Source organism: Sturnira hondurensis, unplaced genomic scaffold (genome assembly GCF_014824575.4).
Source record: "Sturnira hondurensis isolate 20B ecotype Veracruz unplaced genomic scaffold, ASM1482457v3 Scaffold0014615, whole genome shotgun sequence".
NCBI lineage: Eukaryota > Metazoa > Chordata > Mammalia > Chiroptera > Phyllostomidae > Sturnira > Sturnira hondurensis.
This window is the reverse complement of record NW_028087246.1, coordinates 480512-507119: the sequence shown is the minus strand read 5'-3', so window position 1 is coordinate 507119 and position 26608 is coordinate 480512. Positions and strand designations below refer to the sequence as shown.

The window sequence follows — 26608 nt, the reverse complement described above, 5'->3', positions numbered from 1 at the left end:
CTGTAGAGGCGGGTCTCCTTATCAGCACGTCTCAGCCCCTCGGTGGGGTGCACGCTGGGACACACCGAGTATGTGAATCCAGTTTCACGTCCCTTCTGTCCTAAGCCCTTGGCCTCCCACCTCTTGAACCCAGNGGCACCCACTGGACCCTGACCGAAATCAGTGGTCCCACCCGTCAGCCCTGCTGCAGAGCACACAGCCCACGGGGCTTTCTGTAGAGGCGGGTCTCCTTATCAGCACGTCTCAGCCCCTCGGTGGGGTGCACGCTGGGACACACCGAGTATGTGTCACTTAGGTGACTGAGTCACCTGCGGTGAATCCAGTTTCACGTCCCTTCTGTCCTAAGCCCTTGGCCTCCCACCTCTTGAACCCAGGCCACTCATTGAGTCTAGGTCACGGTCCACCCACCAAGCGCAAGAGCTGCTTCAAGAGCAGTGACTTCCAGCCTTTTCCCTCTCACAGCACACGTGAACTCATCACCAAAATTCTGCGGCATACCAAAACATGTTTACTGTTCTGCCAGAGACATAGGTATAATTGTGACTCATCCGCACCAAGGGCTACTGTTGTGTTGGCTGTTGTCCTTATTTTACTTGAGGATCGAAAGGAAAGAGGTCCGTGCCCCTGCCTAAGTAGGCGGTGCCTGTTAGAGATTCTCGCAGCAGGCTGCCGCCGCCGCCGCCATTCTAGATGCTTGAGCTAAGCGCTGAGTTCAGAGTCTGCTCAGCAGGTCCCTGCCGATAGTTTGCCCCGATCTGAGGTCACTCAACATCCTGTCCGTTAACCCCTCGGAATTCATTCCCACACAGGTTCCCCAGGTTTCTGTTAGTATAAATTAGTAACATCTTAGTATTTACTTATTCATTTCTTGCTAGAATAGTTAGCAATTGTTTTAGTATGTACTTAACGTCCTCCTGGCTCCTTGCTTGCCTTGCTTCTAGTTACGGATATGGAGACAGCGAGGGGTTGTCAGGTGGGCGTGGGGAACAGGCGCCCTCTCAGAAGGGTGCTTCACAGATGAGGTTTATTATTCAGACAAGAAAAGGCTGTTGTATTCAGACCAGAGCGGAGCTGGCTGCTTCGGCAGGAGAGGCAAGGGATTTGTGAGTGGAAGAGTCTTCGATTTGTTTGCATCAAATTTCCTCGGTCCACGCCCCAGGTCTCCTTCCCAATTAGTGCCCTAAATGTCACCTAAGAGTTGTTACGACTCTTTGGTGGAGTGAAAGACAGAAGGCCAGGCTCCTCATAAATCAGCAGCTGCAGCGCAGAAACTGATAGCAGCCTGGATGGGGAACAGGAAGATCACTCCAAGGCCAGAACTCTGTCCTCCAAGGCTGTTGGGGTTGGGGACCCTTCCAGCCTTCTGCCCTGGCGGTCCCCTTGCCCTGGCACTTTGTCACTGTTCCTGTAGCCAATGCTGCTGTCCCTGCCAGAGGTGCTGTCAGAAGTCTGAAGCAGCAGGAAGGAAGGCACTTCTCCGTCCCCACCCTCCATCTCCCAGCAGTACCCCTCCCCCTCACTGGCAGATGGGACAGCAAGTCAGATGGCAGGAGCCCCAGGAGTGTGATTTTCAGGTCTACTACTATGCCACGTTACCTCGCAGGGTACAGAAGATGAAAATAGGGTACCGAGCCCTCCGGCAGCACAAACAAGTGAACTGTGAGAAAAGGCTCACGGTTAAATCTATCCCTCCAGTCCCAGCTGACTGCCTCCCAGCGCTGATGCCTGCTGTGCGCTGGGCGTGAGGCTCTGTCCTGGGAATGCCCTGGTGAACATGCCCTAGTCTCCACTCTGCTGGACCTTACGTGGTGGGGACAGACTGACAACCAAAGGACACGCCATCCAAAGGCACTGGAACAGGTGTGTGGCGAAGGCTTCTTACCTGGGACACACAACTCCTGGGAAGTAGGCCACCCTGAAAGAGGGTGTTCCCGTGGTCAGCAAACATGGAAGAGTCTCAGCATCCCCACTCGCGGGAGCTCTACCACAGTGAGACACCACAGCAGACTCGGGCTCAGAAGGCAGCGGCAGGGTTTGGCGAGGAAGGAGGGCAGCCGCCGATGGGGCCAGAGACCGGAAGGAACTCTTGGGAAAGCTGCAGGCGGCATCTACAGAACCTAAGCACTGTCTGCCCTCAGACCCAGCAGTTTGGTCCTTAGATACAGGACCAAGAGGGTTAGTGTGCACCGTCACCAAAGGCCACATACAAGAGTAGTTGTAGGAGCTGTGTTCATATTGTGGAAGTTCACACCTGGAAATGACCCACGTGGACATAGGTAACAAACGAAGTGGATACGAGGGCGGATCAGCGGCAGCACATTCAGACATCCGAATGCTACTCAGCGATGAGCTTCACCACGTCGGGCCAAAGAGAGTCCATGTCATGTGATTTCATTTATGTGAAGTCCCTGTGTTGACGGAACTGGTGAGTGGTGACAGAAGACAGAATGGCGCTTCTGAGGGGGCTGGTGGGGTATCCTGCTGGTCTGCTGGGAATGTTCTCTCTGAATTTGGGTACTGTTTACACGCATACCTCACAGTGTATATGTTAGTCCTCAGAAAGATGGGAAACAACCAAAAATGAGTTTCATGTAAGTGTAAGTGCTCAGAAGAAGTTAAAAGCAATGTGGTAAGTTGATGGGAGCTGACAGGTCAGAACTGAGATCTGAATGGGGATGAGAAGGAGCCCCTTAAGGAAGGAGCCGAAGGGCTGCTTTGTGGGAGAGGGGCAGCAAGTGCAAAGGCCCCAAGGCAGGGCCATGTTCGAGTTGGCGAGCAGGGCCAGGGCAAGCCCTTGGGTGGGTGGTTTCTTGTTCAAAGAGCAGCGGGGAAACCAGGAAGGGTGGGGGTGGCAATTTCTGAGCCACGAGGGCGTGCGGGGAGTAAGGTGCATGGAGAGGGACTTCTGACGACTTTTGATTATGTGGCTAGGCTCTTTGGCTGCTGGGACTGGGAGGCAGGCAGGCAGGGCTCTGTAGGATATGTGATGTTGGTGATGCCCGCCAGATACCCATGGAGCTGTCTGCGAGGCGGTGGGCTGTGGCCCTGAAGTTCTGAGCCAGACTCAGGCTGGGACACATGTCACCGGCATACAGATGGCATTTCAAGTCTCAGTCACCTGGGAGAACAGAGCAAGAGGAGGGGACACAGCATTTAATTACATGAGCTTTTCTGGAAAGAGACGAGAGTTTGGATTGAAACTGCTATAAAGTACTCCCAGCCTGGCATCTGGAGCCCCAGAAGTGTTAACGGCCTGGGGCCAAGTCTCCCAGACCTGAGCCTGGGGTCCTGGGTGCTGAGGTGCAGATTCCTGGGCCCAACCGTGACCCTCTGAAACAGTGCCCATGGCATCTGCATTTTCTAGTTCCTTGGGCGAGTCTTGCATGTTGGGGTGAGAGAGAGAGGGAAAGGGTGCAATTTCCTTTGCTCTCCGAGGGTGGGGCTGCTCCAGAAGTCAGGAAAGCGGTCTGCTCTGTTAGCTCTGCTGTGTGTGTGTGTTTGTGTGTGTGTGTTTGTGTGTGTGTGTGTAAGAGAGAGAGAGAGAGAGTCAGTGTTGGCATGCCTGGGGGGCGGGCACGGTGTCCCAGGAGGACAGAGTTTGCATTGATGAAAACCCTTCCAGCCCTTTGATACCTCTCTCCCGCCACCCTGAAGCTAACCAGCTCAGTCCTCGGTGCATCCTGCTCGCCAGCCGCACGCACTTGGGCCAGGATGGCGTTCTGTCTGGCCTTTCGCATGGCACTGCTGCTCCTCTCTGGGGTCCTGGCCCCTGCGGTGCTCACAGGTAAGGCTGCTCCCTGGGCCCTGCTGCCAAAGCCTCCTGGGGTCAAGGAGCACCTTGGCCAGGTTCTCAAATGCCCTGGGGGCAGAGGCCCTTCACAGCAGAGGGGTGGCCATGGGTGATGCAGCCGAGGGCTCCCCAGAGACAGATGGCAGCAGTCGGAGACTGGCAGCCACAGGGACTGAAGCAGGGCCTCTGAAGCAGGGCCAGGGACTTTAGCTACCTGGGGACGAGGGGACAAGCCCAGCACCCTAAAATCTGAAGCCTTCCAGGTCTGAGAGTCAGGAGGGGACTTCTGGCCCAGGGCGAGGGGCTGAGGGGCTGGAGACCTCTTCAAACTCTGCACGCCTTCCCTGTTGGTTTTCTGAAAAGCCTTAAGTGAAGCCCCGGGCGCTCTCCCCACACCAGGAGAACTTCCAGAGGGCGCACAGGGCCCGGGCTCCTCAGGAAAATGGCCAGGACGGGCACTCAGGCCCTGCATGGAGGCGGGATGGCTGGGCCTGAGGTCCAGTGAGGGCGACTGGCTCTGAGGACCTCAACCCCAGCCCTGGGTGTGGCTGTGCAGCCCGGGCAGGCGGGCAGGCGAGGCTGACCCAGGCTGGCTTTGAAGCCCGGTAGAGAAAAGGCACAGAGGGGTGACAGCTGGTCTTTCTCCTGGGGGAGAGCAATCTCTATTGGCCATAATGTGGCCAAAGGACAATGTTTCAAACATGGGGTACAATGTTTCCAATGTACCCCATGGCAGGAGCGCCTCCCTGCAGCATGGGCTTGGGGGAGGCACCTGGGTAGCAGGTGAGCGAGTGTGGCCCGCGAGAGTTGCTGGGGGTGTGTGTGTGCAGCCCTACCACAGGCACGGGTGGGGAGGCTTGAGACGCCCCACAAAGAACTGGCAGCCTGGCCCAGCTTCAGGCCCCTCCTGGCTGTTTCTCATTGTCTGTGTCCCTCCTTATCTGTAGGATGGTGACCACCATGGTGTCTCTGCCTCCCCCACGGGACTGCAGGCCAACCGAGTCCAGACCCCCAGCTTTTCGGGGTGGTACTCAGTTGATGTCCAGGCTGTGTAACATTCTTGCCCCTCTGAGGGGCACCGGGTGGTCTCGGGGTAGAAGCACCCCTTCAGGCAGGCTGAGAGCACCGCCTAGCTCCCTTTTTGGGGGGGAGAGGTGCCCAGGAATTGGAGAAGTGACTGGAAGTGTGAGGTGGCATCTTCCATCGCCCGGATCTGGGACTGTAGTGCCCGCAGCCCCCCACCACACCTCACTGAAACACTTCTCCTGCTGGCCTGGCGGGTCCGTGCCGCCTGGGGAGCTCCCGTCCTGTGTCCTGTGCCCCGAGCAGCTGGCTTGCCCAGCCCAGGCCGCTGTCCAGAGGCACTGGGCCACACTGGGCATCCACAGCCTGGGTGGGTGGGCTCCGTCCTCTCCCACAGGAATGCTTGGGTGGGGGGACAGCCTCGTGTTCAGCATCACCAGGGATCTCAGCTGGCCTCACCTTTTTCCATGTGTCCTACTGAGAAGGACAGGCCAACTCCTCCCCGAGTCTTTGGGGTTCTGGCTGGCTGTCCTCCTTCCTGCCATTCCGGGAGGAGTGTGCCGGGCCCAGCAGCCCCCTGCCTGCCGATCAGAGGGTGGGGGTCCTGTAGCTGACAGGCCAGGAAGGAGCGGTCCCATGGCTGCCGTCCAGGCCAGCCTGCTGTCCTCCCCACTGGTCGCCTGTGGCCACAGCTCCTGGGGCAGGGGGAGCAGGCCAGGTTGAGCAGGCGGGAGGCCAGGGCGGGGATGAAAAGGCCCTTCATGACCTATACAAAGGCCGTCTGTGAGCACGGGCGCCTGGCCTCAGGGCCCTGTGGTCAGAGAGAGCGCTGAACCAACGTATTTACCTAAAGGCAGGGCAGCTGGGAGCTCAGGGCCCTGGGCAGGGGAGACCCTGCAGTGCCCAGGACTGTGTCACCAGCCCCCACTCCTGCTGCCTTCCTTGGTCAGAGCATGGAGTCCAGGACCTTGTTTACTCTGGTCCGCAGAGTCTGTGCCTCCTCACAGGCCCTCTGCCTTCTCTGTCCCCACGTACCACCGCTGCAGCTGACTTGAAGCTTGCCTCACCTGCCTGTGGGTTCATCTTTCACACCCGGGCTTCCCTCGCCCCCCTGCAGACATGGCCAGTCCGGCTGCTGGCAACGTGGGGTGACTGACTGCCTCAGGGAGGGTGGGCGGTGGCCTTGAAACTCTGTTTCCCCAGCAGCACAGCAGACACAGAGACAGCTGGACTGGGTTGAGAGGGAGATTTGGCCCCTCCAGTGCTGAGGGCTGGGGTGCCCACCTGGGTGGGCAGGGAGCTGGCTGGCCCCTGGGGCCCTGCTGCTTGGGCGCAGATGAACCCTGGGCCAGCCTGTGGGGGTCTCCCACCACAGCTGCAGCAAGCACACAGCACATGGGGGGCCTGGCCTGTGTCCAGCCAGGTAGCTGATGCCGGGGGGGCCCTAGGACGGGGGCAGTCCAGACGATGGTGATGATGGCATCAGTACTGCCGGGTGTGGCTATGGGAGGCCTGGTCCAACTCTGCTTCACAGGTTGGGAAAGTTAGGGTAGAGGGGCCCCGGATGAGAGTGTGCTGGAACCAGGATCTGGACCCAGCGCACTGGGCTTAGTCCCCAGAGCCTTAGGGACCAACTGGTTGGGTGTTGGAGGAGAGGCCAGAGGAGGGTGCACTCGGCAGGGACGAGGAGCCTGTGTGACCGGCAGGAAGGAGCCGGGCCTGGTGGGAGCAACAGTGAGGCTGGTCACAGGGCAGGGAAGGGGAGAGGGCCTGGGTGCGCTGCACGGCTGCCCTGCTCAGGGGCCCTGCTCTCTGCAGAGATGGCCTCTGGGCTCCGGCAAAGGGTAGGGGGTGGCTGGCTGCAGGGCTTGAGTCCATGGCCACCTGAGGGCCACTTGCCTTCTAAGCACAGAGCTGGTTTCCCAGATGCCTCCCAGGTCAGCTGGGCAGGGTCCCCAGGAGCCTCGGGGCAGCCGCCCTGGCCAGGTGCCCAGCATTCGGAGGTGAGCTTGGGCCAGCAGTGGTGGGGCAGGGTGGTGCCTGCCTGCCGCCCTGTCTCGGGTGTGTGGGGAGCAGGTGGGGGCCAGTGGTTTCTCCAAGTTTGTGGGGAGACAGACAGTCTGCGAGCCCTAGACCTCCGGGCCTGCCAAGCAGTGGGTGCGCTCAGACCTTTTCTCTGCCCAGCTACTGGGAGCCTGAGGTCAGCCTGCATGGGGCCTGAGCCTCCCCAGCAGCTACAGGGCTGTAGGCTCCCACCCTGACGGGCTGTGACCATCGAGGCCTGACGGGACCACTTTGCCCTCCCCACAGGGACAACTACACAGTTGGTGGGGGCCAGGGTGGCCCCCACATGAGCCTTGGGCCCCAGAACAGGGAAGCTCCCCCCGCCCCTACACCACTGGGTGCTGGCGCCCTTTGCCCCCACCCCTGAGGCCTCCTTGTCAGGGGCATTTTCTGAAAAGGGGCACCAACTCGGGTAAGTCTTGGCTGAGCCTCCAAACTGAGCCAGCCAGGGCCTGGGAGAGGCTGCAGGGGCAGGGCGGGGGGGGGGGGCTGTAAACATTTTCATTGGGAAAAGATTTTAAGTTTAAGAAAGTGTTGCAGGAATAATCCAACGAGCAGTAGATTCTTCATGCATATCGACCAGTTTCCAGCATTTTGCTGCATTTGCTGTCTGTCCTCCTGTCCATCTCCCTGCCTGCCTGCCTGCCAGTCTGGAAGCTGAACCACGAGAGTGAGGTGCAGCCGTGCGCCTCCTCCCTGACATGTGCCCGAGGACAAGGCTGTTCTTCGCCCAGCCAGTCCCCTGTGCACAGCGGGGCACGGGCCAGTGTGCAGCACCGTCCCCTGGTCCGAGGCCTCCCTTGGCTCTCGCCAGTGGCCCAGACCGTTTTCCACAGTGGCCCTCTGCCCTGTCCAGACTCACGCTGCACTTAGTTGTCACACGCCTTCGGGCTCTAATCTGGCACCATTCCTCAACCTCCTTCGTCTTTCATGACCTAACATTTTTGAAAGCCCAGTGATGTGGAGACTGACCCTGAATTTGAGCTTGGTTGGTGTTTCCTCGTGACCTGCCCCAGGTGGGCTCTGGGGACAGGAAAGCCCTGAAAGCACCTGTGCCTCCTCCCAGAGCATCCCTGGGTCCCGTCAACCAGGTGGGGCAGCCCTGACCTCTGCCAGAGCTGGTGGTCTGGCTGGGCCTCAGCTTGTGTGGGAGGGCAGGGGGCACCTCCCTTCTCTTGGGGCTTCCCTCACAGACCCCAGACACCCCTCTGGCCCGTCTGGAGACTGTTACGGGCAGGCTTCAGTCCCTTAGGGTACAGAGGACCAGTGGGCTTCAAGCCTCAACACCCAGAGGCATGTGTGGGTGTGGGGCCCTGTGTCCCGGGCGCTGCCTGGCTTTACCCAGGCGGGGGCCACGGAGAAGCAGGACCAACAGCCCTGGGTGTGTGTGGCCTCTGCTGTCCAGCCCCTGAAGCAGGGACACCCTCCAGCCCTATGGGGCCAGGGTGAGCAGGGTTCCCGGTTCCTGGAGGGGGCCCTGCTCCACCATCCTGGCCTCTTCTCCGGGGTGAAGGCTGACCTGCATCTGCCTTGTGGGGGTCCCTCCGAAGTGTCACCCCACCAAGGCCTACAGAGCCCACAGGTTCAGATGGGGGACCCCAGGGTCCGCTGGGAGAGAGGAGGTGCCATGTCCCAGGTTCCCTAATCTGCTGCCCGTTCGGGGCTCTCACAGCTGTTTTCTCAGGCTCTTGGTCCTTTCGCCCCAACCCCTTCCCCCAACAACCTGTTTTCATGTGGGCTTGGAGGCTGTGAGGCCCTGGGGTCCCATGGGCCCCCCCAGCCTTGGTCGTCTCACCCATGACATGGGAAGGCTGGAGTAGTGCTGAGCTCCAGGGGCCCCAAACATAGTGCCACCTCCCCAGGGGCAGGGAGACTTCCCTGTGGGCCTGCAGCCCGGGCCATAGAGCCTGTCCTTGGCCTTGCAGCCGAGGGCCCACAGGAGCCCGCGCCCACACAGTGGAACGAGCCCGCCGAGCTGCCCTCCGGAGAAGGTCCCGTGGAAAGTACCAGCCCAGCCCGGGAGCCCGCGGCCACAGTTCCCCCAGGCGCCACCGCCCCGCCGAACCCCGAGGACAGCACTGCGCAGGAGCATGTGGATCACAGCGGGGGTATGCAGCGGGCCGGGGGTGGGGTGCAGGGGTGACGGGAGGCGGAAGGGAAGGCGGAGGGCCGGCTGGACCCAGGCTGATGGGGCTCCCCCTCCTCACAGGCTCTCTGGGGCCTGGCGCCATTGCAGCGATTGTCATCGCCGCCCTGCTGGCCACCTGCGTGGTGCTGGCGCTCGTGGTCGTCGCACTGAGAAAGTTTTCTGCCTCCTGAAGTGAATAAAGGGGCCGCATTCTCGTCGGACGCGCTTGGGTCTCCAGTATGTACGCCTGAGTGTGTGGCGAGTGGGGGAGGGAGACAGCTCGAGACCTCTGCGCGATGTGCACGTGGCCTGGGCGCCCGCAGGAGCCAGCGGTGCGTGCACGGGACCAGGCCACCGGGTGCGGATCCTGGTGCCCTTCGCTCCACCTCACAGCCCCAGTTTGGATGTAGGGAGGGTGGCCCATCTCGCCCCCAGCCACCCGGTTGCCCGCAGCGCCCAGCTCAGCCCTGGCTCTACTGTCTCTGATCACACCCTGTCTCCCACACTTCTCAGGAAGCCCAGCCTTTACAATGCAGAGATTTAAATTACTGCCTGGCTGTTCCGGGCACAGCAGGGAAGAAGCCATACTGTGTCCTTCCTCCGAAAGGGTCTTTCAGAGTGAGGACACCTGGAGGCAAGACTTCCAGCAAACACCTTGGGCCCCTGGGAGGTCCCTAGCGTGGGCAGTGAGCACCGGGGGCTGCTCCTCCCCCTCCTCTTCCCACCACCGTGGCAGCGGCTGCCTGGCCCCTTTTGTCCCCTGAGCTCCCGCCACGCCTGTCCCTGCGAAGACCAGAGTTCCCCTGGATACTCCAGATGAGTGCACATGTGGCCACACACACTCTCTGCCCAGAGCACACCACTGGCTACACTTTTCTGCTGATTAAGGACTGTCATGAACCTGGCCAGTTTTCATGAAACCGTTTCAAACTCTTCATTTCACACAGAATCTCCAGTGGCCAAAACCCTGCTTGGCACACACACGACTGGAGGCAGCAAGCTGCCTGTCTCCCAGCTTCAAAAGAAAGGCTGGTTGGGGCCACCACTCTGTCCCACCCCCATACCCTGCAGCAGAGAGCTCTGAAATGACCCCTCTCTTACTTCCCTCAGTCCTGGGGACCCAGGTGGGGCTGCTGGGCCCTCAGTCAGGCACAGGGCTTCAGGCACAGGGCTTCAGGCACAGGGCTTTAGTCCCTCCTCGGAGCCAGGGGCACCTCCCAGGGATGAACCCGTGTGTTGTAGGTGCGCGCATCTTGCAGGACTCCTGTGGTTCTCAGAGGACCTGGGGCCTCAGGGACGCTGAAGGTCATGCTGTGGCCTGTGGGAAGGACCCACAAAGTCCCATGGATCTAAACCATGGGCTTCTAACCGGAGGCCTGTTGAGCAAAGTGAGTCCTGGTCCTGGTCCTCCAAAGAGAGCAGGCTCCCAGGGGAGTGGGGACAGAATGGGGTGACGGTGGGGTGGCTGAGGGTTGGGGGAGGAGCTGTAGCCTCTGGGTAACTGGCCACTACCCCTGCAGGTGGGGAGAAGTGTCCCAGCTCAGTGACTGGCCAGGTCGGAAGCCCCGGCCCCTGCCTGGTGGTCCGACTCCCTGTGGGACCACCACTCACACCTCAGTCCCCCTGTGGCCTTCCAAATCCGTGTTCTCACAGGGCATCTCCAACTCCCTCAAACTGTTTCTGGAGTCCTGGAACAAGCGGAGGCCCCAACCCTAGAGGCCCCCTTCCCACCTAAAGGCTGCCTAACCCCCACTTCCGGATTTGCCTCCTCCACTGACCCAGGAGGGGGCTCCCCATCTGGAACCGGACACCTCATTCCTGTGTGCTGCCAGGCAATAAAGAGTAGAACTTCACCTCCTTTAGTTCATACGTGATACTTCTTTTAATGCAGCCAAAAATGGTATTTGCTTTCCTTGGAACCATAACCAATACAGGATGCAGTGACCAGTTCATTCCTTACAATACCTGGGCCCCCTAAAGGGCCAGAAGACACAAGGTGCAGCCGGCCTATCAGGGAGCCAGAGGCGGCAGGGCTCTCGGCCAGGCTCTGGGAGGCCGGCCTGTCATGAGGCAGGGCCTGGCCGCACAGCCAGGGGATGGCAGGGGTGGACAGAGGGAGTTGGTCTCTCAGTCTTAGAAACTGGGGACTGAGGGCCACTCAGCAAGCTCACCAGGTGACGGCAGTGAGCCTGGTGGACTCAAACGGCTTCTGGGTGGAGAAGGGTGCGTGCAGGGGTCATGGCAGTCACCACCTTCACACCTGCCCTGGGCCAGGGACACCTGGGCCTGGGGCCTCTTCCAGTGCCTGGCCAGGCCCCTGGAGCATGCCGATCCCTGTCTACCCCCTCTACGAGAAGAGGGAGGGGTGGTGTAATACTGTTTAAAACACACTTTCTCGTTTGCCAATGCCTCGGAGGAAAGGCGTGGGCACCGCCTCTCCAGTTTGCAAGCAAGGGGCCGAGACGCGTGAGCATTCACACGTGCCAGGGATGCGGGGGTGGGGTGACCCCCACACAGTCGCCTGTCCCCAGAGCCCCTCCATGGTCCGTGCGTTGGCCCGCCAGGCCCTGCTCCCACCCACCCACACCCCTGGCCCGGCTGGGAGCTGGGGGTCATTGCCGGTTCCGGCTGCCCAGCTTCCTGCGGTCCTTGTTCTGGCTGCGCTGAGGGTCCTCCATCTTGTGTACCCGGAAACATTCCTTGAGGTTCTGCGATCGGATCTTGGGATTCAAGATCTCCTCGGTCATGTTGCTGGGGAACCAGCCTCTCTCTTGGTCATGCAGCCGCTCGCCAAAGACCCACCCTGTTTGGAGAGTGGAGGGGAGGCTCAGGGGGGGCCGGGGGGGCCTCCCCCACCCCAACCCCTGCACAGGGGCCAGAGAGACAGGAGTCTGGAGGGCCTGTCCAGAGGCACCTGCTCTGAAACCCCCACCAGAGACCCTCAGATGGGATTGGCCCCCCACTCATTGGGGAGGCACAGCCCTGATGCTGCCCCAGAGAGCACAGTGTACGCGTGTGCGTGTGGCCGTGACACAACCAGCTGTGCTCTGTGCCACAGTGTGTCCCAAGTGTATTGATTTTAGAACCTGCTCCCAAGCCCTCAGTAGCCCCAGGCTGTCCCACACGAGGTCGGGAGACCCCCAGGGCCACCCCTAAAAGCAAGAGACACCGAAGCGGCCTGTGGAGGGTGAGGGTTGGCTGATTGGTGGCAACGGGCCCAGAGGGTCACATTGCCCTCTTGTTGGCCCCCCTCTCTGAGCCTCTCAGCCTCCAAGGGGCAGGTGGTTGGCACAGTGCCCTGGTTCTCCCCCTGGCCCCCAGAGGCCGCCCTGCAGTACGGGTTCTGGAGCAGTTCCCAGCACACACTCTGCAGGCCCCGGGGGATGGGCGTGCGATGGTTTATTCTGCGGGGTGGGGGTGGGGGGGTATAGACTCTGCTTTTCCAATGCCAGGTGAGCCCCTGGAGTTTGGAACCAGCGCAAGTGGCTTCCCTTGGACGTCACCAGCCAGAGCCCTTCCAGCCAGGACCTCGCAGGGGAGGAGGATTCCGGGCAAGAGGGGTGCTCTGTGCCGTTTCAGGGATTCTGTCGTAGAAATAAGGGGTCGGTGTTTTGAGGAAGGGATATGAACCTCACTTGGCACTGATGCATCGACAGGGCTGGGTGGGAGCTGGGTGGGCGGCTCCCTGGCTCACATGGGGCTCTGAGCCTGGTTGTCACAGGGTCACCTGGAAGCTTGTTGCAAATACAGGGTCTGGGGTCAGGGTGTGGGTCAGGGTGAGGGTGTTCCTGGCTGTCCTTCCTCCCACCTGATGGGTGGGCCAACTCCATGGCTGAGGAGGGGACAGCACAGAGCTAGTGCTGGGCGGGGCCTGGTGTGAAGGCAGAGACAGCCCTCGCCGGTCTGGGGAGGAGAGCAGAGGCCCTGGGAGAAGCTGGAGAAGCCGGGGCGTGCAGAGTGATCTGGGGGAAGAGTGACGTGCCAGGGCCTAGGCTTGCCTGCCCGGCAGCCAGCTTCTCCACCAGGGGACACTGCATCCTCGGGCTGGTGCAGACCAGCAGTGGAGTCCTGGGGGCACCGGTGAGAACCACACCCAGCCCCTGCCTCACCGTCTTCCGTCTTGTCCAGGATGTTAAGGATGTCAGCCAGCTCCAGTGTCAGCTCGTCGGGCTGCTGGGCCACATATGGGTGCACACACTGGACCTGGGGGCAGTCTGGAGGGAGGGGAGGGAGGCGGCCTGTCTTCATCGCAGCTTCACAGTGTCACCACCCCGCCCCCTACCCAGCAACCCCCCCTGGACTCTGCTTGTCTTGCAGCAACTGAAAAGGAGTCATTTGAGGGAGGGGCCTTGGCTCCGGAGAAAATGAAGTTGCGCTGGCCAGGGACCCAGAGAAAACAAACATGCATAAAGGGCAGGCGGGTGGGTGGGCTGTGCGGGCTTCCAAGGGGACTTCAAGAATGTGCATGGGCCCTGGGAGGAAGTGGGAGGCGCCCAGGGTGCAGTGAGCAGCCGGGCATGGCAGCTTCCCGGCAGGCAGCTGAACTAGCGCCCTTCCATGTTTTGTGAGGTTTTCAGACACCCGAGACCCCAGAGAACGCCATGTCTGCCTTCTGGGCCCAGGCTCCTCGTGGTGTCCTTGCAGTGCCTGTCACTTCAACCCAGGGACTTACCCCTTCAGTAACCATCCAAGCGCTGGCTGAGCTCAGCACAGCAAGCGCCTCCATCAGGCACTGAGCTAGAAGCTGGCACCTGGGGCCCCCTGGCAGTGGAAGCAGGTATCCTGGAGGCCACACAGGCCTCTGGAAAGATGGGCTCGGAAGGCACCTAGGCTGACGCCATGGAGGCCTCATCTGTCCTGCCCAGAGGTGTCCTTGTCCCAGAGGCCACTTACCCAGCAGCCTGGATGTGAAGGAAACAAACTTGGTTCTCCGGTTGGGGGCAAGCGAGGTCATCCAGCGCTTCATCTCACTCCTGGGACAGGGAAGAGGACAAATGCCCCAACTGCAGAGCCATGGCCCCACGGAGGGATAGTGTCCATTGTCCACCCAACTGGCTACTCAGTCCTGAGCCTCGCCCAGGGCTACAGCAGGACCAGGTGCCCAGAACTCAGCCAACAGGCCAGGGAGCCCTGCAGAATCTCCCTGGTGTGCTTTAAAAAGTCAGCTGATGAAGGCAAGCACTCTGCCATGTCCCATAGTCACCCATAGTCACTGCCAAATAGGCTCGCAGGCCCCAGCTGCCCAGAAGTAACATCCCCACCCCAAGCTGTGGGGCGCGGGGCCTCGATGGGCAGGGTGGGCGTCTCCCACGCTGATCTTGGCTGCAGGGCAGGTCGCCTGGCTGCTCAGGGCGGTGCCCAGATGGTGGCTCCCTGGTCAGCCTGGCCCTAGGGTCCTACATCTCGTGGGAAAGGAAGGCCAACCCAGCGTCTGAGGCTCTGAGGGAGCACACGTGCGTGTGCACGCACACACATACACGCACACAGCAACGCGCTACACCCCGACACAGACCCCGGAGGGAAACCCTCCCCACAGGTCCGAGGCAGGGAGAACAGGAGCTGGGCCGCGGGGACTGCGGTACGTGGAGGCGGGAGCGGCGCGGCACTCACTGCGAGGACGCCTTCAGCATGTAGGTGGCCTCCCGGTCGTCGGAGTTCTCCAGCAGCCGCAGGATGAACACGTTGGCCAGCGTCTGGCCCTGGTCCTCCAGCTCCTCCACACGGAGCAGGCCCCGAGGTGCAGAGTCAAACACTTGGTACTTATCTCTGGGGACCGAGGGGGGGGGACAGAGGCACGTGGGTCCTGGGGAAGCCCTGGGGTCCCAGGGGACCGCCCCCTGGCCCGCAGTAGAACCAGCCACTGCTACTCCCGGGATGCCTGTCCCCCTCCCATGGTGTGGCCGCGCTGCTGAGCACTCACTGTGCGTCAGGCACTGGGCTGGCTTCTCCATGTCCCTGTGAAAGTCCCACTGGGCAGGAGGGGAAACTGAGCCCAGGGGGTTTAAGTAAACTTGACCAGAGGCCCAAGGCCGGGCAAGGACGGAGCTGCCCTCGAACCTGACTGAACGCCAGAGCTCCACCCAGCCATCCCGCCAGGCCCGGGAAGCCCGGCTCCTACACGCCTGCCCCCGGCGCTCACCCCGGGATCTGCCGGCAGATCACCAGCAGGTCGTTGAAGAGGAAGAGGTAAATTTCCTGGAAGAGTTTCTTGGTCCGCAGGGTGCGGGAGGTCCTGGGGCCCGACATCTGCTGCAGCTCGCCCTGCTTCAGCAGCCAGCGGGAGTGTGAGATGATGGGCACCGACTGGGGCGGGGCGGGGAGGGTGTCAGAGTGGCTGTGCTCGACACCGCTCCCCGAGGCTCCCCCGGGCCCTTGCCGGGGTCGTGAGCAGAGCAGCAGGCACACTGCGCATGAGAGGGTTGCACGGGGCCCGGGGCGCACACAGCACTGGTGGGGGAAGGGGTGCATCCTGGACAAAGCGGGGAGAGCGGGGGTATGTGTGTGTGAGTGCAGCTGTGTGTGTGCCTGGGTGCAGCCCTGTATCACCTGTTGCCTGTGTATCCGTGTGTGCTGCTATGTAATGTGTTTGTGTTTAAGTGTGTCCCTGTGCACAGCGTGTGTCTGTACAGATGTAACTATATGTTTGCGCGGGCACCTGTGTGTGTGTGTGTGTGTGTGTGCACCCCCTCGTGATGCAGAATCAGAGGGAGCCAGGGTCCCAGGGAGTGAGGACAGCGGGCTGTGCGAAGCCCCCACTGCATGGCTCAAGGGTGGCCCTGCACCCGGCCGTCAGCCTGGCAGGTGGAGTGCTGTGATGCACAGGCCACATCTGTGTCCTTGACTGGGGCTCACTCCCCCAACCAGCATGACCTTGGTGACCTTGGAGGGCACTGTGAGTCCACATGTCCACATCACCGGAAACCCAGGCTCTCAGGCTCACTAAAGCCTGAAGCTTCACGTGAAGTTGCGAGAGGAGGTTGGTAACTTCTGTCAGGATCTCAGATCCTGGCTCTGAGACACCCAGGCCGGTTCGTCTCGGGCACTTCATGTAAACTCACTGCCTATTCCTGAGGGTGGGTGGCTTCAGGGGCTGCACACACCTCTCAGAAGAGAGCCCAGGCCAAGGTGAGGGTCTGCCAGCCACAGGGCAGAGGGGCACCCCCTGCCTGGGGGTCAGGGATGGTCTCTGGGGGAAGTGACACTGCACTGAGACTCTAGGGTGTCTGGCTGGTGACCAACTGGGCCATTGGGCTGGGTCGGGGACACACAGATGGGGGTGGGCTCACCTTGATCTTAAACTCCATCTTCTTCTGAATGCTGATCATCTGCTCGGTGCGGCTCATCTTCCTGACGCCTTCGTTGCATGCTTTCACCACCTGGGGTGAAAAGGAGGTCGCGTCAGGCCGCCTGCAGCCAGCCGTCCCTGGTCACTTCCTCCTGCCCACGTCTGAGACCCACCAGCCCACCTCGTGCGGGCTGGAGCTCCCTTCTCTAGCCTCTTCTAGAACAAAGGGTAAGTGGGAGAACTTGACATGCTATTAGGAAGCAAGTTTAAACAATAAGATGTCCTCAGTCATCTGTCAGACTGAAAAAGGCGAGCTAGGGGGGCTGAGCCCTGCCACACACTGAGGGGAGCGAGGGTCCCCCGACCTTCCTGGGAGCCAACTCAGGCATCAAGAGGCCCAATAAAACCGCATCTCTGGGGACTTCTGGGGACTCCTGACGAAGAAACTATATTCCACACCAGGTCACAGGTGCCTGGGACAGAGCCCAGCAGTCCCCCACGGGCACTCAAGTGGGTGTGCACGTGAGGGTGGCGCCCAAAGTCGAGTGGGCCAGGATGGTCCCTGTGGCGATGGAGAAAAACTGTCATCGACCTACGTGTCCATCAGCTGGAATGATGAGCACTAACGGAGCCACGTGAGGAAGTACTCCGAAATCACAAATTGCCAACAACTTTACATGCTCTAAACCAGAGAGCAGAGCTGGTTATGAGCCACCTCCTCTTTTGCAGAGAATGTGACCTCACGAGGGCGCCCTGGTCTGGAAGGAGGACTGGAAGGGTGGGTGCCAGCTCAGCCCAGTGGGTGGGGGACTGGTATGGTCTCTCCCTTCTTTCTGGCTTACAAGCACTGTCTGGAATTTTTTTTGCAATGAATGGCAACTGCTTTTATAAGTTAAAAAAAAAACCTTTGTAAAAGAAAGTGATCTGTGAGAAATAGGAGCATACCTTCCAGCACAAAGACAAGAAAGGGAGAGGACCGAGAAAAGACCTGAAAAGCCACAGAACACACTTCCTGGCTGCAGAGGAACCCCTTGGGGCACGGGGACCTCTCTCAGGCCCCAGTGGTCACTGGACTCACCTCTGTGTGTGAGCCGGGGTGGTCAGCTGCCTGGTGGGGGCTGTCATGAACTCCCACCCGACCAGGTACTGATGCTCTAGGGGTGAGTGGAGGGCGCCCTGAAAGCTGCTACTTGGCCACACATCCCTGACCTTCCCCGACCATCCCCCTGAAGGCTTCAGCCTCTCCCCTAGAAGCCTGGGAGGGGAGTGCTGTTTTCCACAACCAGTGAAGGGTGCAATGGCCAACTGGTCCAAGTAGGGAACGGGAGGAGAGGCTGGGGACACTGCTGCGTTAAGTCCAGAAGTCCTGGTGGCTTGGTGCCTCAGAACCACCACCAGCTGCCCACGGAGGGAGGCTCCTCCTCGGTAGGAGGAATGGGAGGACTTCCCAGCACCCATGCTGGTCCTCTGTGGGTTCTCTAGCATGTCAGCGTGTCCCCGCCACAGCTGCCAAGAACTGGCTCACAGCTGCCGCTGACACACACGGGACAGAGCTTTAGACCAGAAGGAGCCACGTGAGCCCGCACGCCAGAAAGCACTCACTTTTTGACCCCTCCCGCACCAGACTCTGCCAGCAACTTCCGGAGTCAGGAGCAGAGCTGGCTGCTCCACTCCCAGCAGGAAAAGCCCAGCACTTGGCAGGGCCCCTGCGTCCTCTCACAGAGACTGGGCCGCTGCAGCTCCGGGGACAGGGACGCTGTGAACGCACGGGCTCAGGGCGGGGCTACACCGGGCTGGAGAGAGCCCGACTAGCCACTGACAGTAACGGGAGGGAAGACGCTCCAAACAGGCAAGGACACCATAGGGGTGTCGGAGGGCCTGGAGGTCCGCAGGAGGCAGCTGCTGACACACGCTGGGCCTCCAGGGGGCAGCAGAGGTCAGCAGGTGAAGCGGGCTGGGCTGCTGCCTGTCCACCAGGCACGGATCCGTGGTCCCAGGTGGGGAAGGAAGACCTGCCACTCTGCTCAGGCCACACCTGACCTACTGTTAGACCCAGCGACTTCCCTGGACTGCAAAAGCAAATGCTAAAACTAATCTGTTTTCCAAAGTCACACCCATCTGTGAGGGCGCACGACCAGGAAGGCAGGTCTAGAGGAGGGGAGAATTTATGGGGCGGGGGAGAGGAAGCCCACTCACCAGTTCCAGCTCCTTGTGGGCGTCCAAGGCGGTGCACTCCCGCTCCGACCTTTCCTCCACTCTCTTCAGGATGTTCTGTGCACAGGCAGGGGCCACATTAACCTTCACAGTGGCCCTTCAGCCCCTCTCCACTCCCCCCACCTCACAAGGGCGGCCCCCTCCCTGCAGCAGCCATCCAAACAGCCTCTTGTTGCTGCGACACCCATGCACAGCCCTACTAGGTGACAACAGAGAGCAGGAGAACCCTCCGCAGGGCTGAGGGCTGAGGGCTGAGCATCCTGACCCAGAGCCTTGCCCCGCTCTGACTGGCAACACCGAGTCGGTGTCCCATGAGGAATAATGCTGAGGGGCAACCCAGAGCCAGACGCCCTCTGGACGCCGGCTGCACCATGGACAGCAAAGCAAAGGAAGTGACCAGGTGCCAGCGCGGAGGGTGGGGTCCAGCAATGAGGGACCAGAGTGTGGATGGAGACTCGAGGGGAGCTCGGTGCTTGGAGCGGCGCCAGGGGCTTCGCGTCCCCCTCCTCTGGGATCATCATTTGAAACCCAGCCTCAAGCTGAGGGTGGTACACCGTCCTCAGCCAGGTGCACGTGACCCTCACACTAACCTCCTCTCTGGTCCTTCCTTGGGCATGTCTGTGCCCTTTTCTGTCCTTCCTTGCTGGCCTCACTGTTGAACGGCATCTCAGTGCTGACAGCTGCGGCCGCTACTTCTCCCTTCGACCGTGAACTTGGATATTCAGCTGCTCAGCCATCTCAGACTTGGCTAGTTCAACACAGGACCTGGGCTGCTCCCCACCCTGTCTCCCCACCTCAGGAAGCTGCTCAAACCAGAAGATTCTTTTCTTCCTTCTTACTCCACAGTAGCAAGTTCAAGGCTCACATCCCTGGCTTCCCTTCAGGATCCCCTCCACGCCATCTTACTTTCTTGAGTCACTGCCAACCCTTTCTCCCATTTTCCCTCTTGCCTTCCTGCCAAGTGCTCTCCACATGGTGGCCTCTGTGGTCACTGAGGACAGAACTCAGTGTCTCACCTGGCCCCTTAGGGCCCCAATCGGCCTCTGTCCACATCTCCATGCTCAGACATGTCACTTCCCCCAGCTCATTACTGGCCTTCCTGTCCGTGCATCTGGTGCCCCAGGGCCTTTGCATGAGCTGTTCCATCACCTGAATAGCTCCTGCATGTCATCCAGGTCTCTGCTAAAATGTCACTCATCTGAGAGTCTTTCTGGACCCCCACCTGGAATTGCTTTTTCCCATCACATGACCCAGTTTCGCTGTCCTCACGGCAGCCACGGCCACTTCCTGGTTGTGTGTGTGTTGGTCTCTCCCTGGCCAAGGACATGGGTCCTTGGGAGAAGGGAGTCCCCCACTGCTTGGCACCCAGTAGGGGTTTAACGGATTTGTGGAGCAGACAGACTTCCTAGAAAGCCCTCTGAGACCTGGGCGCCCACAGGAAACAGCTCTGCAGCCGGAGCGTGCGCAAGCCCAGGCTGCCTGTTGGGGGCGGTCAAGGGGGCCGAAGGCCGTACCTGTACCAGCAGCTTGAGGCGCGTGATCCTCTGGAAAGGCAGGATGAGGAAGGAGGAGAGGGGCAGCCCCCGGCACTTGGGGTCGAGCTCCAGCTGCGAGATCAGCTCCCGAAAGGCCGCCTTCTCCTGACTGGGGATGCAGACAGGGAGTGAGGAGGCTTCTGGCTCGCAGGAGGCGTGGGCGGGCGGCGCTTCCTCCCCACCCACAGCCTCACAGGAACGAGACAGCCCACGGACACAGAACAGGTGTCCATTTACTTAGTTACTTTAACGGAAAGCGAAGTGTTCAATGGCGGCTTCATATGCCAGGCCCCTGAAGACTTAGCCAAATACGCCGTGTGGGGCAGGCAGGCCGGCCTCACGTGCCCAAGTCTGTGAGTCAGACGCACAGCCCAGGGGTTTACCCACAGGAATGGGTAAACCATGCCACTCCCAGGGCAGGGTGAGCCCCCGGAGTGACAGGAATGGGCGGCAGCTGGAGCCAACCGCCAGGAACCCGCGCTCTTCCTGCCGGGAGGGGGCCCTGTGTCGGCAGGTGACTGGGCAGCAGGTGGGTGCCGGGCTGCCAGGGCGTTAGAGGCAGGCCCTGGCGTTGGCAGGGACACGGGTACCCTGCCTGGTCCTTGGGCCCAGGTGGTCTGCCCTCTCGGCCACACCGGTGTCCCCACGGGTGCCACGATAGCTAGATTCCTGTTCTCCTGTGTGCTCGTCTTCTCCGTGTCTGCCCTCAAAACTGGCTTCCCGGGCCCCTCCAATTCCAGTTCCAAACCCCCAGTCAGAAGGCCTGCCCCCCATACCCCTGCCATACTCCAGCTTTAAAACATCACAGCGGATGACGCGGTTGGATGGCACGGCCCAGTGGGTCAGCGTGAGGGTCACGGCCAGCACTCAGAAAGTGCCCGCAGCCTCCCCTGTCCCACACGTCACGGGTGGTGCTGTCGTCACAGCCGGCACAGAAGCACAGAGGAGGCGGGGAAGGCACGCTGACTGAAAGATTATCTGCGCCACTAGGGCCCCCAGCAAGTTCACTAAATGGGCAGATTAGCAAGGACTTCAAGGATGTGGCTGGGTAGCCACCGAAGGGACCTGCTCCCGCCCACCCTTGTTTTGTCTCCGGTTCAAGTCCCTTTCCTGCTGTCTTGGGCCTCAGACTCCCTTTTCCAACCCACACAGAGTCTGCATGGCCGTTCAGGACAGAGGTCCTGTGGGCGCCGTGGCCGACTGTGCTGGGGTCAGTGTCTCTCTGGTGACGTGGGCCGAGCGGGAGCGAGGACCAGGCTCAGGGTCAGCGGTGGAGGGGCCCCGTGGCCCAGTACACTCACAGCAGCTGCTTGTAGGTCCTCTCCTGGTAGGTCTGGTTGCTGACGTAGGTGATGTAGACAGAGAAGTGGTTGGCCGCGTAGTGGTACACGATGTCACACACGTCGGAGATGACGACGTTCTCCTCCATCCGGCGCTCCAGCTCCAGGAGGAACCTGCAGGAGGCAGTGGCCAGGAGCCTCAAGGCACAGCTCCCCCCCCCCACCCCCCCGCCCCGGGCTCTCCCTGGAACAGACCAACGGACCCGCGGAGCCCGTCCCCAGTGCCAGCACTGCATTTGGTCACACCCAGGAATCCCCACTCAGGCCCTGGCTGGTGTGGCTCAGTGGATTGAGCACAGGCCTGTGAACCAAAGGGTCACCGGTTTGATTCCCAGTCCGGGCACATGTCTGGGTTGGAGGTCAGGTCCTCAGTAGAGGCTGCGCAAGAGGTAACTACACATTGATGCTTCTCTCCTTCTCTTTCTCCTTCCCCTCCCTCCAAAAAGAAATAAATAAAATCTTTTTTTAAAAAAGGAGTTCCTATTTAGTTTTTTAGGTGGAAATGGCNCCCCCCCCCCCCCCCCCCCCGGGGCTCTCCCTGGAACAGACCAACGGACCCATGGAGCCCGTCCCCAGTGCCAGCGCTGCATTTGGTCACACCCAGGAATCCCCACTCAGGCCCTGGCTGGTGTGGCTCAGTGGATTGAGCACAGGCCTGTGAACCAAAGGGTCACCGGTTTGATTCCCAGTCCGGGCACATGTCTGGGTTGGAGGTCAGGTCCTCAGTAGAGGCTGCGCAAGAGGTAACTACACATTGATGCTTCTCTCCTTCTCTTTCTCCTTCCCCTCCCTCCAAAAAGAAATAAATAAAATCTTTTTTTAAAAAAGGAGTTCCTATTTAGTTTTTTAGGTGGAAATGGCACTAGGACTTTTTTAAAAGCAAGAGAGAGAGACTTTCTCTTTTAGTACACATGGGTGGGTTCACAGATCAAATGAAATGACGAGGATTTGCTTCAGATAAACCCCCACAGGGGTCGGGAGGCGTGGGGCTGTGGCTGAACCTGGACGCTGACGCGTGGGCGTGTTTGGGGTGTTCCCTAAGAAAACATAAATGGGTGCTTAACTACAAAGACCCTCTCCTTCCAGAGAGGGGGGCGGCGGCAGAGGCTGAGGGGGTCTCGGCTCTGGGCCTCGCGAGCCCACTGCAGACAGAGAGGTGAGGTGTCAGCGTGGGGGGTGGGGCGGGGCCCACGCAGTGGGGGCCAGGAGAGCCAGCAGCTGTGCCACCGTACTGGGCTTCGCCTGGGAACCCTCGGGGCTGGGCCAGAGGCTGGCAAAGCTGAGTTTTGCACTGTTAGCTGGTAAGTGGTGCTTTTGCCCTAATGATACGGTGGGAGTTCATTTCTTCTCAGTGAACAGATGTTGGCTCCTCCTCCACTGCGTGCACCCTTTCCTTTCTAGGGGTTCAGACAGAGGCGCAGTCCCGATTACCACTGCCCCACACAGGCAGACACCGCCCAGCCGGAGGGGAGAAGGTGCCGTGCGCTCCAGCTGGGGCTTTAGGGCTCGACTGGGGTAAGGACAGCTTATACAGACGCCCCTGGACCTGCCACCACACCAGCTGCACACCCCCCTGGCTGTGTGGGACCCTGGGACACCTGTGCCCCCTGCCACCCTGCGGGGAGGGAGGCGCGTCTTTGGGTTTCCGTGTCTATTCCTATCTCGTCCCAGAAAGCGCCCAACCTACAGAGTAGAGAAGCCCGCGTCTCGAGCACACGCCACCTGCTGCAGCCGCGCCCCAGGCGGGAAGGGGGGGAGCCAGGTCCCATGGGACACCGGACACGGACACAGGCCAGAGGGGCGGGGTGCGGGAGGGGGGCTCACCGCTCGCTGACGGCCATGACGTCCAGGACGTTGGAGAAGAGGGTGTGGGCCTCGGACGGGTGCAAGAGCTTCTTCAGCCGTGCGTTCTCCATGAAGTGGGACACGAGCAGGCTCAGGCTCTTGTAGTAGGAGGCCTCGGAGGTGACCAGCTCGAACATGGCCTGTGTCACAGACCCAGCAGAGGGACGAGAGGGGACAGTGGTGACCCCCGAGGACTTGCCCCCTGAGGGTGCCCACCCGCTCTCAGACAGAGATGCAAAAAGGCTGTGGGGGGGCCTCCAAGGTAAAGAAAAGCCTGTGCGGGGTGGGGGGGTCATCAGGGGGGAGGGAGCCGGAGAGTCCCCCCTCTGAGGGAAGGTCCCATGGCCACACCCTTCTCAAGGACACTGTCATGGCTTCCGGTAGTGAAAATTGCAGACAACCAAGTGTCCCAAATACAGAACATGGTGTCAGTGCCCGAGGCCAGCCACTAAGTGTGACAGGTCTGGTTCCTGGTGCCGAAAGGGCGGGACAGTTAGCACTAGAGGGGCCCGCGCTTGCACCCTGAACGGTGTCCTGAAGGGCAAAGGCCATCACACCAAAGGCAGCTGCAGGCAGGGAGGGGAAGAGGGGAGACGGGAGGGAGGAGCCGGGGAGGGAGCCATGGGCCTGTCCCCCAACACACTGGGCTCTGTCTCCTTTAGTCCCCACAGGTCCCTGAAGGACACGGGAAGCTCCCAGGTGCAGAGGTTCAGCAGTGCCCCGAGGGTAGACTGCTGGCCGGTGAAAGAGCTGAGATTCACCCCAGGTCTCCCTGGGCTCTGCACCACCNTCCTCCTCCACTGCGTGCACCCTTTCCTTTCTAGGGGTTCAGACAGAGGCGCAGTCCCGATTACCACTGCCCCACACAGGCAGACACCGCCCAGCCGGAGGGGAGAAGGTGCCGTGCGCTCCAGCTGGGGCTTTAGGGCTCGACTGGGGTAAGGACAGCTTATACAGACGCCCCTGGACCTGCCACCACACCAGCTGCACACCTCCCTGGCTGTGTGGGACCCTGGGACACCTGTGCCCCCTGCCACCCTGCGGGGAGGGAGGCGCGTCTTTGGGTTTCCGTGTCTATTCCTATCTCGTCCCAGAAAGCGCCCAACCTACAGAGTAGAGAAGCCCGCGTCTCGAGCACACGCCACCTGCTGCAGCCGCGCCCCAGGCGGGAAGGGGGGGAGCCAGGTCCCATGGGACACCGGACACGGACACAGGCCAGAGGGGCGGGGTGCGGGAGGGGGGCTCACCGCTCGCTGACAGCCATGACGTCCAGGACGTTGGAGAAGAGGGTGTGGGCCTCGGACGGGTGCAAGAGCTTCTTCAGCCGTGCGTTCTCCATGAAGTGGGACACGAGCAGGCTCAGGCTCTTGTAGTAGGAGGCCTCGGAGGTGACCAGCTCGAACATGGCCTGTGTCACAGACCCAGCAGAGGGACGAGAGGGGACAGTGGTGACCCCCGAGGACTTGCCCCCTGAGGGTGCCCACCTGCTCTCAGAGATGCAAAAAGGCCGTGGGGGGGCCTCCAAGGTAAAGAAAAGCCTGTGCGGGGTGGGGGGCGGGGGGGGTCATCAGGGGGGAGGGAGCCGGAGAGTCCCCCCTCTGAGGGAAGGCCCCATGGCCACACCCTTCTCAAGGACACTCTCATGGCTTCCGGTAGTGAAAATTGCAGACAACCAAGTGTCCCAAATACAGAACATGGTGTCAGTGCCCGAGGCCAGCCACTAAGTGTGACAGGTCTGGTTCCTGGTGCCGAAAGGGGGGGACAGTTAGCACTAGAGGGGCCCGCGCTTGCACCCTGAACGGTGTCCTGAAGGGCAAAGGCCATCACACCAAAGGCAGCTGCAGGCAGGGAGGGGAAGAGGGGAGACGGGAGGGAGGAGCCGGGGAGGGAGCCATGGGCCTGTCCCCCAACACACTGGGCTCTGTCTCCTTTAGTCTCCACAGGTCCCTGAAGGACACGGGAAGCTCCCAGGTGCAGAGGTTCAGCAGTGCCCCGAGGGTAGACTGCTGGCCGGTGAAAGAGCTGAGATTCGCCCCAGGTCTCCCTGGGCTCTGCACCACCAACCCCCGCGTGAGACCCGCAGATGGTGGCTGGTCACACGGTGTCTGTGGGCGGCCTGCCCAGCAGGCACTCTGGCGTCCAAGCAAAGTTGGACAAACAGCTGACATGGCAAGGCACTTGACAGCAGGTGACGTCTCGGTGAGTGGGGACACTCAGTAGTATGATGGACCAAAAACAGTGAGAAAGCCAAGGGGAGAGTCACCAGTCACAGACGCGAGGCCACTGGCGGCAGTGAGAGCCGCCCCCAGGTCCCTCCCCCCAGGTCCCCAGTGTCTGCAGCTGACACAGGACAGTGACAATGAGATGAGGCACTGGATGGGCCCTGGCTTCCCTGTGATTGTCCATGGGTCACGACTGCTTGGCCTCCCGACAGGAACGAAGTCACGGATGGCACAGCACACCGGCAGAGCCACGGGCCCAGCAGGGAGCACCCCCCACCTTAGCTCTGCTGCCCACGCCGGCACCCCGCTCACCCCACATCTCAGTCCCTCCAGCCCCGTGTGGCAAGACCGAGGCTGCGATGGGCAGCAGGTTCCCTGGAAGCTTCTCTGTTACTGATGCGGAAATGAAGTCACTTTCCTGATGCTAAATTTAAGTTTCTTACCAAGACGTCAAGGCATTATAGCTCGTAAGTTCCAAACAAATGCAACAATAAACAGCAACAACCACCTCGAAGTTGATTCGGAGGAGTGTTGGAGGAGACAACAACCGGCCTGGATTCTGCACCCGAGGGGCCCCGGGACGACGGTATCTTTGTCTTGATCGCTGGAGGACAAGGAGTCTGGGGACAAGAGGCTGGTTGGCCACTGACGCACAGCGGGGGATGTGGGGGTGGGGTGCGGGGGTGGGGTGCGGGCCTGGATCTGGCTAATCTGTGCTGGCTGAGCCCCTTCGCCACAATGCTCACCCCCTCTTTCTCTGTGTATCGGCAGTTAGTCATCTGGAATTTTACGTTTCCAGGCTGTTTGTCCTCATTTTAATGTCAAATTATTTGCCACATCAGTAAGATTGTCTTTTTCTGATCAGTATTATTTTTACTCTTACTCATTTAAACCCTTGCTTGGTAGTGTGGGGCTGACAGAGGCCCAGGCTGTTTCTCCATTCATTCATTCCCTCCCTCCCTCCCTCACTCATTCATCCACCCGTCCATTCCACAAAGGTTTACTGGGTGCCGCTGGGCTAGGCACGGCACCAGTGGTGAACAGGGCAAATGCCCTGCGGCCACTGAGCCCATTCCTGAGTGGATTCCCAGGGAAGGGCAAGATCCTCAGTGTTCAAAGGTCATGGTGAACTATGGCCATTTCTCCAACAGGGTCAGCCCGG

General features: G+C 60.7%; 2 protein-coding genes across 2 annotated transcripts in view; one reads left to right on the top strand and one right to left on the bottom strand.

The window, feature by feature from the left end:
* Nucleotides 1-3566: 3566 nt before the first annotated feature.
* On the top strand, nt 3567-9221 carry SNORC (secondary ossification center associated regulator of chondrocyte maturation). Its single transcript, XM_037063495.1, has 3 exons — nt 3567-3784; nt 8803-8985; nt 9087-9221. The coding sequence occupies exons 1-3, from the start codon at nt 3712-3714 to the stop codon at nt 9194-9196; spliced, it is 366 nt and encodes a 121-aa protein (XP_036919390.1). The 5' UTR covers nt 3567-3711; the 3' UTR covers nt 9197-9221.
* A 1647-nt stretch (nt 9222-10868) lies between these two features.
* The window catches only part of NGEF (neuronal guanine nucleotide exchange factor), a 33518-nt gene continuing 17778 nt past the window's right edge, over nt 10869-26608 (bottom strand). Inside the window, exons 4-13 of the mRNA XM_037063494.1 lie at nt 24472-24632; nt 21341-21493; nt 20019-20148; nt 18487-18561; nt 16292-16381; nt 15145-15308; nt 14616-14771; nt 13899-13978; nt 13115-13219; nt 10869-11808 (exon numbers count right to left, since the gene is read on the bottom strand). Coding sequence (XP_036919389.1) covers nt 11618-11808; nt 13115-13219; nt 13899-13978; nt 14616-14771; nt 15145-15308; nt 16292-16381; nt 18487-18561; nt 20019-20148; nt 21341-21493; nt 24472-24632 — 1305 coding nt within the window. The 3' untranslated portion in view covers nt 10869-11617. The remainder of the gene's footprint in view (nt 11809-13114; nt 13220-13898; nt 13979-14615; nt 14772-15144; nt 15309-16291; nt 16382-18486; nt 18562-20018; nt 20149-21340; nt 21494-24471; nt 24633-26608) is intronic.

What these genes read in the sequence shown, in the direction of transcription:
- SNORC (XM_037063495.1), top strand. Translation starts at nt 3,712, where the DNA reads ATGGCGTTCTGTCTGGCCTTTCGCATGGCACTGCTGCTCCTCTCTGGG. An exon ending in GGCCCCTGCGGTGCTCACAG is followed by an intron (nt 3,785 to 8,802) that starts GTAAGGCTGCTC and finishes TTGGCCTTGCAG; the next exon opens with CCGAGGGCCCACAGGAGCCC. An exon ending in GCATGTGGATCACAGCGGGG is followed by an intron (nt 8,986 to 9,086) that starts GTATGCAGCGGG and finishes CCCTCCTCACAG; the next exon opens with GCTCTCTGGGGCCTGGCGCC.